Source organism: Orussus abietinus, unplaced genomic scaffold (genome assembly GCF_000612105.2).
Source record: "Orussus abietinus isolate OABI.00-Male unplaced genomic scaffold, Oabi_2.0 scaffold7, whole genome shotgun sequence".
NCBI lineage: Eukaryota > Metazoa > Arthropoda > Insecta > Hymenoptera > Orussidae > Orussus > Orussus abietinus.
The window spans coordinates 69,596-88,251 of record NW_019394453.1 but is presented as its reverse complement, the minus strand read 5'-3'; the positions used below and the strand labels follow the sequence as shown (position 1 = coordinate 88,251).

Genomic DNA, 18,656 nt, shown 5'->3' with positions numbered 1-18,656 from the left:
ATCAAAAGCATCCGCCACTGTTGAATGAGATATAGCGTCGACCATTTGCATCCCTCTTGGGGTGACCCTCAGCCACGCTACCCTAAATGTATGAATGTACGAATGGATCGTCTCAATTTAGAGTCAATCGAAAAAAAAAGTGCTTTCTGCGTCAAAATCAATTTGTCTCTGCCGGACGCGAAATTGCTTCGACCTTCGTCGTCCTTCTTGGGGCGATACATATGAAACGTATGAATGGATCATTACCAATTTTAGTCGAAAGAAAAAAAAAACAAGTGCTTTCTGCATCAAAAGTATCCGTAATTGTCGGACGAGACATTGCTTTGTCCATTCACATCCTTTGGGCGATCGAGAGCGAAGGCTGCGTCTAATGTATGAATGGGTCTTTTTAACTTAGGATAAATCAAAAACATCTCAAAATCACTTCCTAGAGCATAAGGGATAATTAATCGTTTCGACATGTTGCTTTTAAGGATTTTAGAGATTTTAATGTCTCTTGAAAATCGATTCCAGGAACGTCGGGTGTTAAAGGTCAGTATCCATTGGAAAGTAAAACTTGTCGGAGCTGCTCTCAGATATTTATTGCCGATAGCGTACACGGTTTTGGAAGCGAATTTACGTGAGTGTTTGCACTATCCGTCAAGTGCTTGCAGGTTTTTATAAGGAACTCGTGTACCTACACGTTTGCTTGCGAGAGTTAAACTTGCGCAAGTCGGTTTCGAATACAGAAGATAGATGTCCGCGATTCATAGAATAGAAGAAAAAAATTAGTTGAAGCGGAGAGGAATATCTATTGATATTTCGATGATTTTGCCAATAACGCGTTTTTTCAATCGTTTCGAGGTTTTCATTCATAATTCTCTTATCAACATTTTGCGAGCGCCTAAATTATGCTTTTTCTGCTACCTCTTTCCTGCTTTTTTTTTTTCGTTATAATTACAACGGCAACATTATGATAACTTCGACAAAGATCCTTTTCATCTTCTTTCACGTTTGCAATACCAAATGTCTCGTGCCCGATTAAAGTTGCCGAGTTGAAGAAAAAAACAGAGAGTAAATTCACTTCACTTTCAACTTAGATTTGGAGCTAAATTACCCATTACGTTATAATTAAACGGACTCTTTTTGTGGTTGCTATAACTATAAATGTAGGTGATTCGACCACAGTTTTTAATGAACCAAACAGAATAATTAGATCAACCACTTGGAATAGGTGAATGTACTCCATAAATAATTGTTTAGCTCATAATTTAGCCCGTTTAACCACATCGTGTTAACCACATTTTGGAATTGAACCACCTCATCCATCCAATGACTTAATTAACCTCAATAATGAGTTGATGTAACTCATTTTAAGTCGAATCAATTCAATTTTTCCACCTACATTTATCGAGGTAAATTTACCCTTTTCATTTTCTCAGCGTAGAATGCAGACGCTAAAGCAACTTCCCGAACAAGTCGTCTCGCAAATACTGGCTAAAGAGACTTGCTAGAAATATATTGTTCATGTAAACGCAATAGCAAACTGATCCAACAAGAAATGTCGCAAGTTTCTTGCCAATGGACTCGAACCTTATGATGTGACGAGGCGCAGGCTCTCTTATTCTCTTAATTTCATCGACGATAATTCATTCAAATTTTTACTTTCATTCGGTAACTTGAATTTCACTTTCAGCCCTGAGGGAGGGTTGCGAAAATATCTTTTTCAATTGGTCGGTGCCGTGACGCGAGACACACCGGATACGAGGCACGGGCAAGGTCTAGCACTATCGATTGCCGGGCGGAAAATGCGCGGGCGTGACTTCGAAAGTTATGTTTCCGACGTGTTAAGCCTCGTCCACGGTGTCGGCCTCGTCGCCATCGCGAATAAATCCGGCTCGATCGATCGGCCGGGGTGTCAATGGCCGACCGAGCAGAACCCAGAAGTCGTCAATTTCCACCCGTAAGGGAAACTGCGCCCCAGACGTGTTCCGCTCGGTACCATTTTTATTCCCAGTCATAAAAGCAATTTTTTTTATCCTTTCCTCGTTTCAAAAAATTGTCCGCTATATGTCGCATCTAAATCGAAATGAACGTTCGGTACACGTTGACTTATTATCCGATTAACTTAACATCCCATTGATATTATTTTTTACTACGGAACTCCTACTTGTGAACGAGAGTCAGTCAAAATCACCAAAAGTTAAGGAAGCATATTTGTGCAAAACGATCCATCTTTTGCATATTTGGAGGGCATTGATATCGTCGTATGTAAAAAATTAAAATGTCACCGACACAAGATTAAGCGTTTCTCTTATCGATTTATTTCAGAATTTCGCCGATCTTGACGCAGCTGCAAGGCCGCACTGTGCTCACTCATTAATCGAGAAGAAAAATTCCCGTTAATTCTCGCGTTATCAGCCCGCTTAATAAAGAGTCCAATTGGTCGAGTGCAACTTCCAGTTCGAATGACAATCAGCTTGGTCAAAGTCGATATCGGCGTAGGGAAGGTTATTCGAGCGGTACAATATGCATTAATTAGTCAATAACGACAGTGAAACGCGTCATCGGACCGTGTGTAAAATTCAAAATTCACTCTTTAATCTATATGACTTTGTGTGTTGTCAACATTCACGGTTAGTTTTGTTATCGCCGCGGTCGGTACTACTCGGAACATAATTGCACGCTTCCCCTTATCAATTAGCAGAAAATTACATGACTTTGAGTAATCGCGTCCAGCATCGCGTTTTCTTCTATGCCTTACAAATTAGGAATCTTACGTGGGCAACTCTAATCACGACCAATGAGCGCGAAACAAATTTCGACAAGAAAACAAACGGAGTTCAAGGTAACGTGGCCGCGTCACGACTTAAACAAATAATTATTCCGAAGATTGTTGGCTGACTTTAATTGCATTTTTTACCTCGAGTGGATAAGGTTCGAACAGAGACCAACGTATTCAAGAGTCGGAAGTTTTTCCCCCCATCCGTCAGTTGGTCGAAATTGCGTCCCTTTTCTCACCCTCTTTCCCAGGCTATCAGTTCCTTTACCTCTCCCTTAAGAGACATTGCCCGCTTTTTCTCTTTCCTCCCGACAGCTTTCTAACGAGGATCTCGCTCGCTCACGCTGACAACTGAAATGGCGACTGATTGCGCAATTCTCGGGACGAGACTGGCTCTCAGCCTTTTGATTGGGTCATCGTTCGCTCGATTACGTCAATTCGACGCCCCTCCCGAAGTCAAAAATAATTTTAATTGTGGGTATTAAAGGGAACAAAAAAAAGGGAAACCCACTGGCGATAACTACGTCTGCCTCGGATCGGTCCATCGAACGTGCTTAAGGCGATGTGAAAGTGGCGTCGAAGAGGTTTTCGTTTATAAAACTTTTCTCCCAACGCGGTTTACCGAATAGTTCGAAACTTAACAACGTGAATAGCGAGACTATAAGGAAGGTCCTGAGACTCATGAAATTTCAATTCTGATCAAATTTGTCTATAGGTGTTTTAAAAATAGTTTATAAAAAATGAAATTTCGCGAGTTTCAGGACCTACCTTAGGGTCTCCATATTCACGTTTTAAGGTATGAAACGATCTGAGACACCCAGTTCGTAGATACGTTTTATGAACAATTGAGCTTTCGGATGCCGCTTTCACATCCCCTTAATACCACTTCTCGATTAAACGGTGCACAAGATAAAAAACTCGCCTAGACCAAAGTAGCTCCGAATAAGGCGAGGATCGACTTTCTCATGAGACATTTTTCGATATCTTGCGTCATTAACATAGAAAATCGCTCGAGATAATGGTGGGCGCCGATGCGAGAGAAAAATGAAATCCCACGTTAATCGGCCCGATATACACCAGATTACTTCAACTCGTCGAGGATTTAAAAGATCGCCGAGGTCCGCCCTGGCGGATGTAGTCGATTCATTTCCATGACGAAACGAAACACGAGGTCCTAATCTTATCATGTCCCCGAATTCCGTATCGGCAGACTCGTTGAGCGCCTACAAATAAAATAATCGCTCTGCGAGTGACGGCCAATAAATCTACGTTTCACAGACGTTTCGTGCCAGGCGAGAATTACGAACTGAGTCGTGTTGGGAGCAAAACGAAGGGTACTTCTATTTTCTTTTTTTGCCCCCAAACTGACTAAGCGAAATCTCATTGTGAAGGGAAAATGTTTCCAGCTGTTCGCGGAGCGAGCTGTCTGTATATAAACAGCGTTCTCTACTTACCTCGACTCAAAGCTCGGTATGTATTCAAAATAGATACGAGAAAATTCCTTGAAAAAAAGCGTTACAAGCCGGCCTAAATTAGCCATTAAAAATGAGATCAAGATCTATAAGACCGTCAATATATTTGAATTTTTTTAGACCAACAGTATTTCAATTTGTGCGGATATCAATTTATGGTGCGATATTTCCATTTGTTTGAGAGTAGAGGCCACTTCAATTCGTACAAATCTCAAGACTTTCTATTAAGCAAATTTGTATAAAGCTATATCATACATATAACCAGGTCTGCTCGGGATATAATGAGTAGTTAAAGATAAAGCATAGCTAATGACACAACTTTTTTTTTATCGTTCCTGACTCGGTAATTAGAGTACTAATACCAGTGTTACCAAGCTTGATTAGCAAATATTTACAAATAACTTCGTGGTTAGTGCACGGTGTATCTGTAAAGGAAAAACAGTTCTAGTAGATCGAGGATCGTCTGTGCATAAAGCATTCTACTAGTCTGGAAACGAGGCGTATCATTCAATGAAAAAAGCACAATTGTTGACGCAATAACGTTATCCACAGTTACTGACCAGAGTTACAGGAATAATAACGGCACTGTCAAGTATGAATAACAGAATGAGGGGATTAAAAGCGACGAAGGAAATGAATCGAAGGGGTTAAAAATAATCCCTTGATCGATACACGTGGCGAATTCTAAGCTTCGTCCTTAGTTGTTCCAATACTTTGTCTTCGACTACTGCATCGTTTATCAACTTCGATCGCAAAATCCGAGACTTTAAAGTCGATGACTTTTTACGAGATCACCGCGATCCTGAGTGTTATCGGATCCCCGGAAATTTCTGTTCGTCGTATCTATATCTCGCAGGAAATTTTGGGGTCTCGGATTTAAGAAAACGCCGTGAAATTCGTATATACATATACGTATGTGTATATATCACCTCGATATCCAAATCGGAGTCACAAGACCGTTCTTACCGGTGAAATTAATTCATCGATGTAGACTCGATACGTATATATCCAGCCCATTCTCTTATCTGAACACCTAATACCAATACACCCCCAACGAACTGATAACATATCCATCATCGAACGTGACACGATTTGACAGCGAATCAGGAAATTCAAAATGAATCTCTCCTCGGATAGAGTGACTTCAATGAAGGCCATAAATAATTTCTTAAACCTGTTGCAAGTTATTTGAACGAAACGAACGTGTGTGTGTGATGGATCATTGATCTGCGATCGGTGTAAAGGAGATCGAGGACAATTGTAACGCAGTTTATAAGTAAGTCAAATATTTATGTAGGGAGGTTAGACGTGTAATTACGAAAACTCAAAATAGATATATTACGATCAGCGTTTCGTTTTCGTTTTTCATGAATTTTTTTTCACATTGGTTTGCTTATGAGGTATCAGTGGCGTAAACGATTTATCGTTTTACTTGAAAGAACTCGTGTTAATTTCAATATTTATTCTTATACGCCTTACCTTTTACAGCTGTACCCGTTGGAGTACAGTTGTAATAAGAGACCTCTGAGTAGAATCATTTCATTTGTTTATGTTTTCTGTAACTTGTATCGAAGGTGCCCTCTTGCTAAGGTTACACCCGTGGCAGAATACTACCTTGACGAATAATTTTACGGTTAAAATGTCATAAGAAAATCCACTCCTAAAACTGATTACAATTGTACCCGATCCCCGTTAAATATTTCTTTCGGCTCACCTCTCGTACTTGACCTGCATGGAATGCGCGGAGTTGTCCTCCCAATAGTTCTGCGTCTCCATCATCTTGCCGCATAGAACCACGTGATGTAACCGGAGCCTCCTTCACTCACTTCCGACGCACCGAGTTCCCTCCTCTCTCCTCTCCCTTTCTATCTCTATCGAAGGAAAAGGCGAGTCGCGTACCTCGCTCGAGAGGCGGCTAACCTCACCCTTACCGACCGCAAATCCGCCTTCGGGGTGACTGACGATTTCGAATCCTGCTCTCCCCTCGTAGATTTCCGCCGATTTCCACCCTCCCCGGAATTCTCGGCTCCGATTGGTCGATCCTAAACAACGTGCCACGAATCACGAGGCAGTTCCTCGAAACAAAATCCAAACAATCCCCGCCTTTCGCATCCAACAAACTCGGGTTACGTTCCAAACAAAACACTGTACAGTATCTCTCGTTTCCTGGACCCTAGAACCTCTTAATGGTCAACAGGAATAACTCGAAAAGTTCCACATTCGACGCCACTCGGCTATCCCACTCGTCCATTCATCCCCACGACTAGCCTCGTTGAAACTCGAAACAAACTCCGGCTAATTAAATCCACGCGTGCAATCGCACGTCCGTCCTGGGCAAATCGTGACAAAACGTCGGGCTGAGTCATTCGCTTCCCATTCGGACGTAGTCGTCTTCCAAGGCGCGTTTCCACCTCGCGACGCCGTCGCAAGGATATCTCTATTCGGCACGGGCTCCCTGGGAATACTCGTTAGAGTAGTTCACCGTGAGTCGAAGTTGCGCGTTCTAGGGACGACCAGTCGATCTCGCGATCACTTTTCACTGTTGGCACTCGCGGGCTCTGCCTTACCGACCGAGTCGATCCGGTACGGGGTAGGTCCGGTCGTCCGTTGCGGATTCGGCCCGAGACGCCCCTATGATCGGTGCTCGTACTTCCGACTCGTCCGCGGGTCGACGGCGCTCGATGCGTGGCAAGGCGCGGGCAAGATGCGGGCACGCGTGTCGCCCTTGTGATCTCGCGCTCCTTCGCGGCAGGTAGGCGGTGCGCGTGGAACCGTAGAATAAGCGCTCCTGGTTCGATCCTCGTGATGGGCCGCGCGCGGTGTGGCTCGCGCGAGCCGCTCGGGTGGGAGAGCGATCCAGAGCGCGCCAGGTGCGGCTCTAGAGGCCCCCGCGCCTCGGGAGACACACTTCGCCGATCGAATCGAGACACCAAGAATTAAGGTTACATGAAAGGGTCATTCTATACATGTATAAAGTGTTAAAATATTTATAATATCTTTCTCCAAACAGGGTGTACCGAATAATTTGAAACTTCAGCACGTGATTATGGAGGCTCTAAGGAAGAACGCGACTCTCGTGAAATTTGACTTTTTAAAGAAAAATTTTTCATGTATCTCAGACTAAAACCAAGGACACATATTCTTTTTTTTTTTAATGAAATTTCATGAGCGTAGCGTCCTTCCCTAGGGTCTCCATCATCACGTGTTAAAGTTTCCAACGATTCGGTGCACCCAGTTTGGAAAACAGTTTTATAATGATTTTTGTCTTATATACATTTAATGAACCTTTCATATCGCCTTAAAGTGACACGATGGGGTAAAAATGTCAGAATATTTGTAAAATTTTAATGCAAACTGGATGCATCGGATAATTTGAAACTCTAACACGCGATTATGGAGATCCTAATGAAGGTCTTGAAACTCAGAAAATTTTATCTTAAAAAAAAAAAGAAGTCTTTTCGTTTATGTTCGGGATAGATAATTTCTTTATCGTAAAATTAAATTTCGCGAGTTTCAAGACCTTCGTTACGTCCTATACTCGTTGGTGAAAATATTTGATAATTTGATCATTTGGGTGTTTATCTGTGCTATTTTTAGGTGTTACGATTTTAATGGTCGACACAGTATATCTATGAAATATGCCCATTGATGATCCAAGCGACATTTACCGTACTTCTGCACGGTAAAGGTAAACAAACGAAAGTCCAGCTTCAACTAAAGTGGTATCATTATTTTTGCGAAATGAGAAATCATACATCAAGAATTGTGGGAAAACGTTCTGAAAATGGATGTACTGCTTTCTACCTCTGCAATGCAGATTTATTCAATAGATATTGTTCATAAATATTTTATAAGAAACGTGAAGAGCTCCTCTCGCGATAGTACCTAGATATGAATATGTCGTTACATACTGCAGTATTGCATTACATACTAGTGTATACAATGCATTACCGACCATCATCTGGTTATGCACGAGTTTACAATTTACATGAAAATTCCCTAAGAATAATTGGTGGATCAGGAAAATCTTCAACTGCTAGAGGAAACGAAGGTCTCCAGGTAAAAGGAAACGAAATGAATAGCCAGGTGAGGATTATAGGAAACGGCGGAGCAGATCTTGCGGAAATGAACATCGGCGTTCCTAGTAATTTTCCTTTCGTTCCACAGATCTTAGGAGTCAGGGCAATTAGCTGCTAAACTCGCATAACGGCGGTTCGCGCTAACGGAGTGCCCATCATTCCCGAAGAATCTGAGGTACGTCGCGAAGGCAGTGATTGCTTTCAGTAGTAGTATCAAGACACCGAACTGCCTCTTTTGAACTTTAAAACATTCTCCAATTTATGGAACAAAATGTACAGTAGAGCTTTAAACAACAAATGACAATGTTTAAATTAATTTATCGGTCCCGGGAGTACCCATGAATAAGTGTAGACAGTTATTATTATTGTGTTTATAAAAGTGATTGCATGCACAGTGATGGGCATGAACGCTATCCCACCATACCGTAACGGCACCTTCTTAGTAGAAAAGGCATTCATGTCCCCCAGTGTACATCGAATGCCTCTAATAAAAACACCCAAACTATAAAATACAACAATATCTACTGTGTCATTGGGAGGTCTTTGCATTCCATTTGCGTTCTACGCCCGTCAACATCCGAATACAGGAATAATGTGTACAAAGGAGTCCGCGGTATATTCTAGGGATTCACCGGCTAAATGCGTCGGCGATTCGCTGGCGGTATATCCGGCGATTCGTCGTCACGGGCACGTGATTTTCTAAGAAAGCGTGACTTAAACGATCGGACTCTCGTCCCTGGGCGGAAATCAGGCGGATCCGTGGCCGCGCGAGATTATCGGCCACGGCCCGATCCGACTAAAAGATTTCCAGGCCATTAGAGGCGCCGAGTAACGCGATAAGAGACCTCCTCCCTACTTTATCGGCCGAGCGCGATCGAGCGCGCATGCGTGCTCTCGAGCCTCCGGGCACGATTTCACGAGTATCGTGGATCCAATCGGTTAAAAGTCCCCTGAATGTCTGGACACGCTTCATCTCTGCCCCTCAACGCGAACCTAGGTACCACTATTAAATAAACTCCACCTGAAGAGTGCCCCCTTACGTCTGGATCATCGACCAAACAACCTGCAGGAGTTAAAACGGAATCGGTAAACGATTATTAAACGCTACGTCTATGGTAAATCAACGCTCGAGTGGATGTCGAATACATCACCGTTTTTTCCCCAAGCGTCTAATCATGAGTCATTAGCAGGGATTAGAAAGAACAACAACCGGCAGGAACCTAGCATGGCCCGATGGAATCCTCCCGTGTCCGCGTCGAGGTTTTGCGACGCTTACGGCCGCGGTTTATGCAAATGCGTGGCGGGAGGAGGGGGCCGGGGGGGAAACGACGACTTTCCTGGTGAAAGTGCGAGGACGGCGCGCGCGCTCGAGACGCTCCTGCCCGAGCGGCGGCCGGGTGGGGACTGAGCTTTACCAGTTACCACGCTATGCGACACGTGCGCGTGACGTCACGAGGCCGGTCACGCGAGCACCGTGTGCCCCCGGTCACGTGTCCTGTCACGCGCTCGCTCTTCCCCCTCTCCCCGCCCGCCGCTCCAGCGCGCTCTTCGTCCCTCTCGGACGCGCACCTTACCGGCCCGTCGCGCAGCCTCTCTCTCTCTATCTCTTTCCCTCGCGCGCTCCGCCCCAACTGCCTCTCTCACTCTCTCGCCCGCTCGCACTCTGCGCGTCGCGTTGTGCCGCGATACTTAGCGTGCCCGCTAAGCTCGCTCTCTGTCTACGCGGATCATTCTTTTTTTTTTTCCCTCAATCCCACGGAAACAACTTGAGCGTTTTTCTCGACCGCAGGGAAACGTGGAGGGTTCCTCCCTTTCCGCAGAGGCTGACGCGAGAATTCAGTTCCGACGTCTTTCTCAGACGTACCATTAAAGAAGGATGGAATTTTATAACTTCTATTTCGATCTTATCTTTAGATGTGAGATACTAATTTTATGAGGCTTTGTTTATTTACTTTATATACGTGTAAACTTGGGACACGGGTGTATGAACTTTCTCGCACGATATCACAGGATTGTTACGAAGTGAGGTTTATGAAATGACATATGTAGGTATTTAGAAATTTGAAAGAAAAGCATTCTTGTATTCTAATGTGACTGTTGATCCTTTACGATGTTGAATTTATAACGTTATTACATTATATACAGTACAGGAAAAAAAAATGTTTTTCATTCGAAGAAATAATTTCCTTGAAAGACTGAAAAATATTCGTATCTAGACATTACGTATAGACGATAGACGTTCTCTCAGTTCGACGAAATGAAATATGTTTTCACATGTAAAAAACATTTTTTTTTTTCAATGGATCGAGTAAAATACTCCCCCGTTATTTGTAGCAGCTTGATTATCAGGTCTTTTAATGAGAAACAAATATTTCTTTGGGGCAATTACATATTCCGTCCACCAAGCACTGTTATCTGATAAAAAATTATCATTATTCAAAGAAATCATTTTCTTGGAATCCAAAAAATGTTTTCTCGGTATACCAAAAGCGTCCGAATTTTCTGAGTATCTTTAGTAACGTCGGTGTTAGGCAAATTGGGAAATCGGATGTTACAAAAGAAGCGTAAGCGAAAGTAGCTTGAATTTTTTCGCAACAAATCGATTGATGCAATCGAAAGAGAAGAAAATGTTTGCTCAGTGTACTAAAAGCGTCCGAATTTTCTGAGTATCTTCAATAACGTCGGTGTTAGGCAAATTGGGAAATCGGATGTTACAAAAGAAGCGTAAGCGAAAGTAACTTGAATTTTTTCGCAACGAATCGATCGATGCTCTCAAGAGAGGAGATAGCGCCTGAGACAAGTTCATGGACAACGACTTAGCTCTGCGTCTTTTTACTCCGAACGTCGCTTTGCTACACATTTAATCGAAGTATATTAAAGAATAGGTCGGAAGTATGAAGGGAGTGTCGCGGACGGGGAAAAGGAGCAGTCTCGTTAGGTTAGGTGCAATTAGAAGAGCTCGAGCCTCGGCGCGGCTTAAAGGACTCCGTCGCCCGTGCTCTCGCTTCCTTACAACTTTGAGGAAATAAATGAGAAGAGCTTCGAGAAAGAGTAATGGTCTTCGAGGGGGGTGGACAGTTCCATTTTTCTTTCTTAGGAATTGCACTCACCCCCGCGAAGAGAAGCATCAGGGGGAAGGTACGCCGTTCTTCCAAGGAAGATATATCGCGCACTCATAGGATTCACTTTTCCTCCCGCTTGATGAAATAAAGCTCTCATTACGTTGCGTTACCATCACTCGGAACGATATTAATAGAGGAGCGATATTGAAAAAAGTTAATAACAATCTACCCTATCTTTAATAAACCCTCCATCCTTACAACGGCACTCTTAGCTGCATTTCTCGAATGCCATCTGCATTCCTGAAACAACGGAAGTGCACCTCGATTGTAAATATTGACACCCATCTCCATGACTGGAGTTACGTCAAAACGGTGGTAATTCATAGCAATTACGAGGCCGGTTAATTTATTCCTGAACGAGACAATTAGAGACGCATCGTAATCACCGGCATTAACATAACGCTACTCTAAGACCTGGGGGCTCGAGGAGATATCTGTTAAGCGGCATTCCTATCGTCAATTGAATTTCAAGAAGAAACTCAACTATCTTGTTTAAGCCATTCCCTGTTAAGCAGGCTCCCAGGAAAAAGTAAATTGACATTCTAGGAGAGTAACTCGTGTATTGTCGCGGCTGTTAATGGCGCCTTTGAGATAATTCCGCAGGCAGGTTTAAGGGGCTATGCACCTCCTGCATTCTCTCATGGTGACATTCTTTTGAGGTTCACTAAACGCGCGATCTGCGTGGCAAAGAGTCGCAAGTGCGTACTCGAGCACGCAAGTGCTACTCTCCTTCGAGTACATATATGGGACACCTGTAGCCTCCGGTAACCCGTAATTATGCTACAGACGAATGCACACCATAGGACATCTGTCACTCCCATTATCGCATACATCTGCACATAAGTGCAGGACATTCTTGCCCGATCGTGACGAAACGCCGTGGACGAGTCGAGTAATGTCTCGGACAGCCTCTGGAAGCCGTGACGGAGCACGAGTAGAATTTACTACACGGCTCGACGGTAAATCACGTGACTTTTGATTTGCCTGCACCGTGAATTACACCAAAAGTGGCGTGACTTTTGGAACGCTCGAGTTTTCGCTAAAACCACGTCAAAATCGAGCCAGATGGTCTGGACAAAAAGGAACTGACGTATTAAATAAATCCATATTAATTCTAACCGATAAATTATTATGTAATTGAATTGAATCAAAGTAAGTGTTACAGGAAGTGAAAATCATTAATCAAGTCAATCTGAGGCTACTTCGTGCTAATCAGCTGGGTAATCTACTTGTATGCGGTTAGAATTCCTTCCCGTGATTATTCCCCGGTGGGCGAATACAGGAATGGCTTTGTTTCTGGACATTCAGACTTGTTATTGTGGGTTTTCCCGGTGTTAAAAAAAAAAGAAGCATTCCCCTCTTCCTTACTTGACGTGTTTGTAAGGATAAGAATTGTTCCGGTGTAGATTTTGCTCTTATCGGGATTGTTGTTAACGTACGAGTCACGTGTTATCAAAGAATTAGCGAGGTCTTTTTCGGGTCAAAAATCGAGGTTTCCGGGGAGGAAGGTCTTTCACCGATGAAACTTATGTGAGATTTGGAATGCGGTTTACGTAAACTTGCTCCCTTGCCAACAAGCGGTCATTAAAGGGTGTCGGTACGAAGCGAGTTTACGTCACCGCATTACGTGTCCTCCCGTCACTTAGCTGTACGGAGTAAATCATCGTTTTCTATTTTTGGAAGGCAATTTTTCCGCCACCCATGTTATCGCTTCGATAAAAAAAAATATATATAACGTATGAATAAACTACTCTGAAAATGTCAGTCTTTCTAATCCGGATTAGGTAAGGTTAGCCAATAGTGGACGAATGCAAAGTAGGTTCTTACAAGTATGCACATATTTATGACAACTGCCAACCGGAGGGACTTTTTACCTGGCCGATTGTTTTTGTCGTGCTTCGTAAGTGAAGTGAACGTTTTTAGCATTTACATACTCCTCGAAACGTCCGGGGAGCGTATTTATTATCGTGAGAATACCGCCCGGAGAGGTAAGCGCATAAATTCGCATGGCAGGCCGGCCATGTTGAAACTCGGACTGTCACCTCGAGATTTTACACGTCGATTACTTCGCTTCGCAATCACCGAATCGATCCGGAGATCGTCAGATCCATTCTCTAGAACTGATAGGTTGCGATTATACCGTCATAACTCAAATAAGTGCCCTTCTCCTAGTCTGTATAGATGTACCCTTTCCATCGCATATAAGCCCCCAGGATATAGTCCTGGCACTTGCGTCACCGCTTATGCACACAATGCACGCATCTTTTCATATTTTACATCGGCATGAACTAAACCTCTTTAGCCGAATCACGTGGCCCCAAGGTAAGTAGGTTCCTCGGCTCTTCCGTCTCGGTCTTACTCGCGTGCACTCGCGTACTCGCGCGTCCCAGAGGCGTGTACCCGCGACGTAACTCACATTGGCCGCCCTGAAAATAGCAGTCGTATTTTCTGTCCGACCCGAGAGAAAATAAACCCGGTCTGTGGCAACCGTGGGCTATTCTCGATCTGGTTCACCGTTGCGCCCTATTCGCGAGGGTCTTCGTCTTCTCGTCGCCTTGTTACCCCTTTTGTTCGATGAGCGGGACCCCTTCGCCGAAACTCGAGGGAAACATCGCTCTCGACGTAAATTATGTTAGTTAATTACCCAAAATATATTACGGAGAATTTTAGCAAAGAATATATCGATGCGCGGTCATTAGATAAGCGCGGGGTAGTAAAACCTCCAAGCTGAAGAAAATCATACCATATTATTAATTACTCTTCATTCCTTTCAATAATTCTTTCACAAATGCCCTTATAAGTCTGGTACTGCTTGTTATACGCATAATTGCTTATATTTTTTTGATTTGCGTTATTTTCATTTCCCTTTAAATGTAAATAATTACCTGAGAGAATGACGCACTAACGCTATCGAAAACGTGTACACAAATTATCTCGATACTAATACACGGAGATGAATAAAAATAATCACGAACCATGGGAAAAAAATGGGATGAGATTCCAATAATAATGAGTGGAGATTTTTAAGTCAACATCGCCAAGTCGAAAGCACAGCCGCTGGGTGGCTTCATAAACAACAAATTGATATTAAACACTAATGAAAACGTCTACGCGAATTCTGTCGATGCTGAAAGAAAAAGATAAAAAAGTAACTAGAAAATAATTGTGAAAACAAAGAAGCGTTTCACTTTCCGCATCGGGCGCCTTCCTTAACATACTAACCTACACTGAAGAAAAAAGTTAATTGAACCCGAGAAATATTTCTTTGATCAGTGCCAAAGAAATATTTTACAATTTAACGAACAACCATTTAACCCAAATAACATCGAATAAACCTAATGCCACGTTTCCTCGGAATGGTGACAGCTTATTTTAGCCAAATTTAATTCCTTCAATTGAAAATATATTTCTTCGGTACCATTCAAAGAAATATTCCTTTGGTTCAATGAATTTTCTTTTTTCTCAATGTCCACGTACTACCATCCTATAAGAGGTTTCACTTAAGAAATGACTGAAAATAAATGACAAAGCACCATTTCGCGAAAATAATCTCTTTAGTCCTTGATGCCTTTCCGGAGGGATTCCTTCCATCGGCAAGTTCGAACGGGAAGACTTTATGCAAACACTTTTGCGTTAAAATCTACGCGAAAATGCGCGCTTTCTTGCGCACCGCTGTGCGTAAATTAGTAGCATTAGTGGCGGAGTAACCGGGATAATTTTAGATCAGAGCGCGCTAATTCCTAGCGGCATCGCTTCATCGCCCGCGACCGTCATCGCCGGTCCATTCCCGAGAAAAGGCGCGAGCATTTTTTTCGCGCCATCTTCGTATCAGAGCCGCGTTGCTTCGACCGGCCAGCTCGGTTACATGAAATTAGCGAACCAGTTATTCCAATGAAGTGTACTCCGGATTCTAGAACAAACACGTTGCGCAAACCCCGAGAGCGAGCGCCACGGCTCGAAGCTCGCACGCATCGGCGATTCTCGCCTAACGAAGCTCCCGGATCGCGAGCAAATCGCTCCCCTCGGGGCAAATTCTCCCCGCCCTTGGGAATCCTAACGTTCTCCGCCGATTATGTACCGTTTACCGCCTCGACAACGTCGAGACCGCGCTTTCAGCACTCGAGAATATTTCCGCGCGTTTTTTAAACACAGGCCGCAACGTACCGAGCATCGAACACCCCGAGAGAAATCTCTAGTTAAATCAACAATTTTTTAATTACCCATATAGAAATTCATGATCTGATCGGGGAGCATGGTGAGGAGGAAATGCATGAAGGCATGCAAATTGTCTGTGTACGAAAGATCACATCTGTAATATATGTACGCACGTTACGCAAATTTGAACGAAAATTTTCGATAAATTTGTCACATACACCCGCGTCATATGCAAGTTATGCCATAACCGACGTTTAGGTACTGAAAATTTATGGAAAATTTAACAGGAGCTGTAATTCAGCTGAAGACATTAATTTCCGGACCTTGTATAAAGGTAGTTAATGCTACAAGCGTTTAGACATTGCGTGTGCTTAACTTTGTTTCGTATTTAAGTATCTTTGGTTCGTCACTCCACCCTGTCCGTCCCATCCATCGCGCAAGTTTACCGACAAACTCCTCCCATTTTTCCAAAATTAGCTCAAAGAGTTTCAACCTAAATACCCGCCATGGTATAACTTTAGTAACGCAACAATAGTGCCTGCTTTCGTAAAGATCGGATGCACGTAACGTAAGGGGCTCGCCGCCATCTTTCTCCTTCCAGCCAGAAATCGATCACCTAATATCTGGTAATGATAGCTAAATCGAACATAAAATCGTGTTCAAACAAAATAGTCAACAAAACATACAACTATTCCGTCGATCTGCGCCGAAAAATGGAGAGTTAAGCTCAGAAATCATTTTCTTCGTCAAATCTACATTCATCGGCGCAAATTCTCCGCAATGAAGTCGTTAGAGTATCGCCAGAAGCAATCGTGGGTTCACCAACAAGTAATGACAATAACTAAATCCAACATAAGATCGTGCTAAAACGAAATAATCAATAATATATACAACTATTCCGTCGATCTGCGCCGAAAAATGGAGAGTTAAACTCAGAGACCATTTTCTTCGTCAAATCTACATTCATCGGCGCAAATTCTCCGTAATGAAGTCGTTATAATATCGCCAGAGGCAATTAAGGGTGGCACCAACGTCAATGGCACGCTGACATGTAATGACAATAACTAAATCGAACATAAGATCGTGCTAAAGCGAAATAGTGAAAAAGCTTTATGCTAACCGGCAACTCCCAGACCTCCGTGGTAACTCTTTCGCTAATTTAGTAATTCTTACGTACAATTAACGAGACGGAACTCGATCTACGCGATGACGGGTGCCGTGAAACTCGTTTACGGGTCGCCATTGCGGACGACGGTTTCGGCACGTGTTGGAAACCGGATACGGCGCGCGATCCGGCCGGAAGTCGGCGGGCGCCGAAAATAGAGGCGCGCGCCGCGGCGCTTAGCGTCGCGTAACGTCGCTCTTGGCGAAGAGGCTCGCCCGGCTTTCTAGGTTACGTCCTCGTAAGGAGGTCGGCCATTTTGGCTGCGTGCGTGCACGCCTACGCGGGCGCGCGCGAGTGCGCTCGCGCTAGGTGTGCACGCCGCGTTGCCTTCCACGTGATCCGGAGAAGGGCACGCCTCGGCCGCGAGTCACGCGCGTGACCACGCTTTGCCGCGCTTCGCCCTCCCCGACACGTGCACGCCGTCCAGAGAAAGAAAAAGAGGCGGGAAAAAAATTCTTCGAGTATTTTTATGCCGGCTGCGCATTGCATCGAGAACCTTTACCTTCGCGGTGGAATAATTGTACGGTGGGGATGATGGAGGGGATTCGGACGATCGAGAAGATCGAGAGGATCGAGGATCGATGCACATATTTTACCTAACGCACGTGGAAATAAGATTTTACCTCAAGAACGAAATCATTCGATTGACTGTATTTGGTTCATATCGGAAAACGTTTAGGGTGAGGGAACCGAAAGTTCGGCCAAACTCGTTTGATTAAATCCTTTTGATCATTTTAGAGAACGTTTTAGTTGATAAGCCAATGATATTTAATATTTTAATATTCGGCGCGATGTACCATATATGCCGTAGGTAATCGGAGAATTTTTTTATGTTGAATATGTTGAACGTTTTTGAGTTCTGAATATGTGAACGATTTTTTTATGTTGAATTATGTTGAACGAAATCATTCGATTGACTGTATTTGGTTCATATCGGAAAACGTTTAGGGTGAGGGAACCGAAGGTTCGGCCAAACTCGTTTGATTAAATCCTTTTGATCATTTTAGAGAACTTTTTAGTTGATAAGCCAATGATATTTAATATTTTAATATTCGGCGCGATGTACCATATATGACGTAGTTAATCAGAGAATTTTTTTATGTTGAATAGATATTGGTTGGTTGGGGGATAGGCATATTCTGTGGGTAAATTAAGAAACATTGTATTGATTCGACCGAATATTTTTCTACGTGGGAAAATACTGTGGCACTTGATAGGAATCGGAAGAAGGTGGAAAGTTGATACCTAGTGGTACGTTGGGGATGGTTATTGTATGCTTAAGTTACGCCTATTTTGTAATCATTTTATGCGGATGTTTTGACTTCTTCTATTACACTTTCACGGACTCACAATCTGCACTGTTAACAACGGTCACAAAATTCATACACTTTTAATACCCAAGGTTGCAATAAAATAATAAATTTCACGTCTTGAAAGTGAATCATCAAACATCTGTTATAAATTTCTCAATAAATTTATCATTTTTTAACATCATGTTGCAATTTTGCGAAATCGCGTATCATAGATTTATACTATATATGTATAAATCATACGATCAAAATGTCTCGGAATTAGTGCACCATAACTAAATAAAACTTAAAAGAAAAGAATGTCATACAATTGCAATACGTTTTTCAACGATTTAGAGGATTATATCCCTCAGGGTATCGAGAATGCTGGAGTTTCAATTTTAAGGGCCAAGAAATTCAAGCAGCTTTGGGTCGCGCTAGGATCGCAATTTTCTAACTTGGAGAAAGTCCAAGGGTAGGGAGCTATGAAATCTAAGCCGATTATTTAAAGTGGGATAGGAAACAGCGGTATCAGTGGTTAGTTACTCGCTTTTAACGGCCTTAACGATGCCAAGTCGGGCCGAAGTCGGCGAGAAGAAGGTAATTGCGGGCC

The 18,656-nt window shown here is 43.2% G+C and overlaps 1 protein-coding gene across 1 annotated transcript in view; it reads right to left on the bottom strand.

Annotated features, from left to right (window-relative positions):
* Positions 1-7,053, bottom strand: part of LOC105704018 (hairy/enhancer-of-split related with YRPW motif protein 1) — a 49,519-nt gene extending 42,466 nt beyond the window's left edge. The window contains exon 1 of the mRNA XM_012432852.2: positions 5,948-7,053. Coding sequence (XP_012288275.1) covers positions 5,948-6,012 — 65 coding nt within the window. The 5' untranslated portion in view covers positions 6,013-7,053. The remainder of the gene's footprint in view (positions 1-5,947) is intronic.
* Between the last annotated feature and the right edge of the window lie 11,603 nt (positions 7,054-18,656).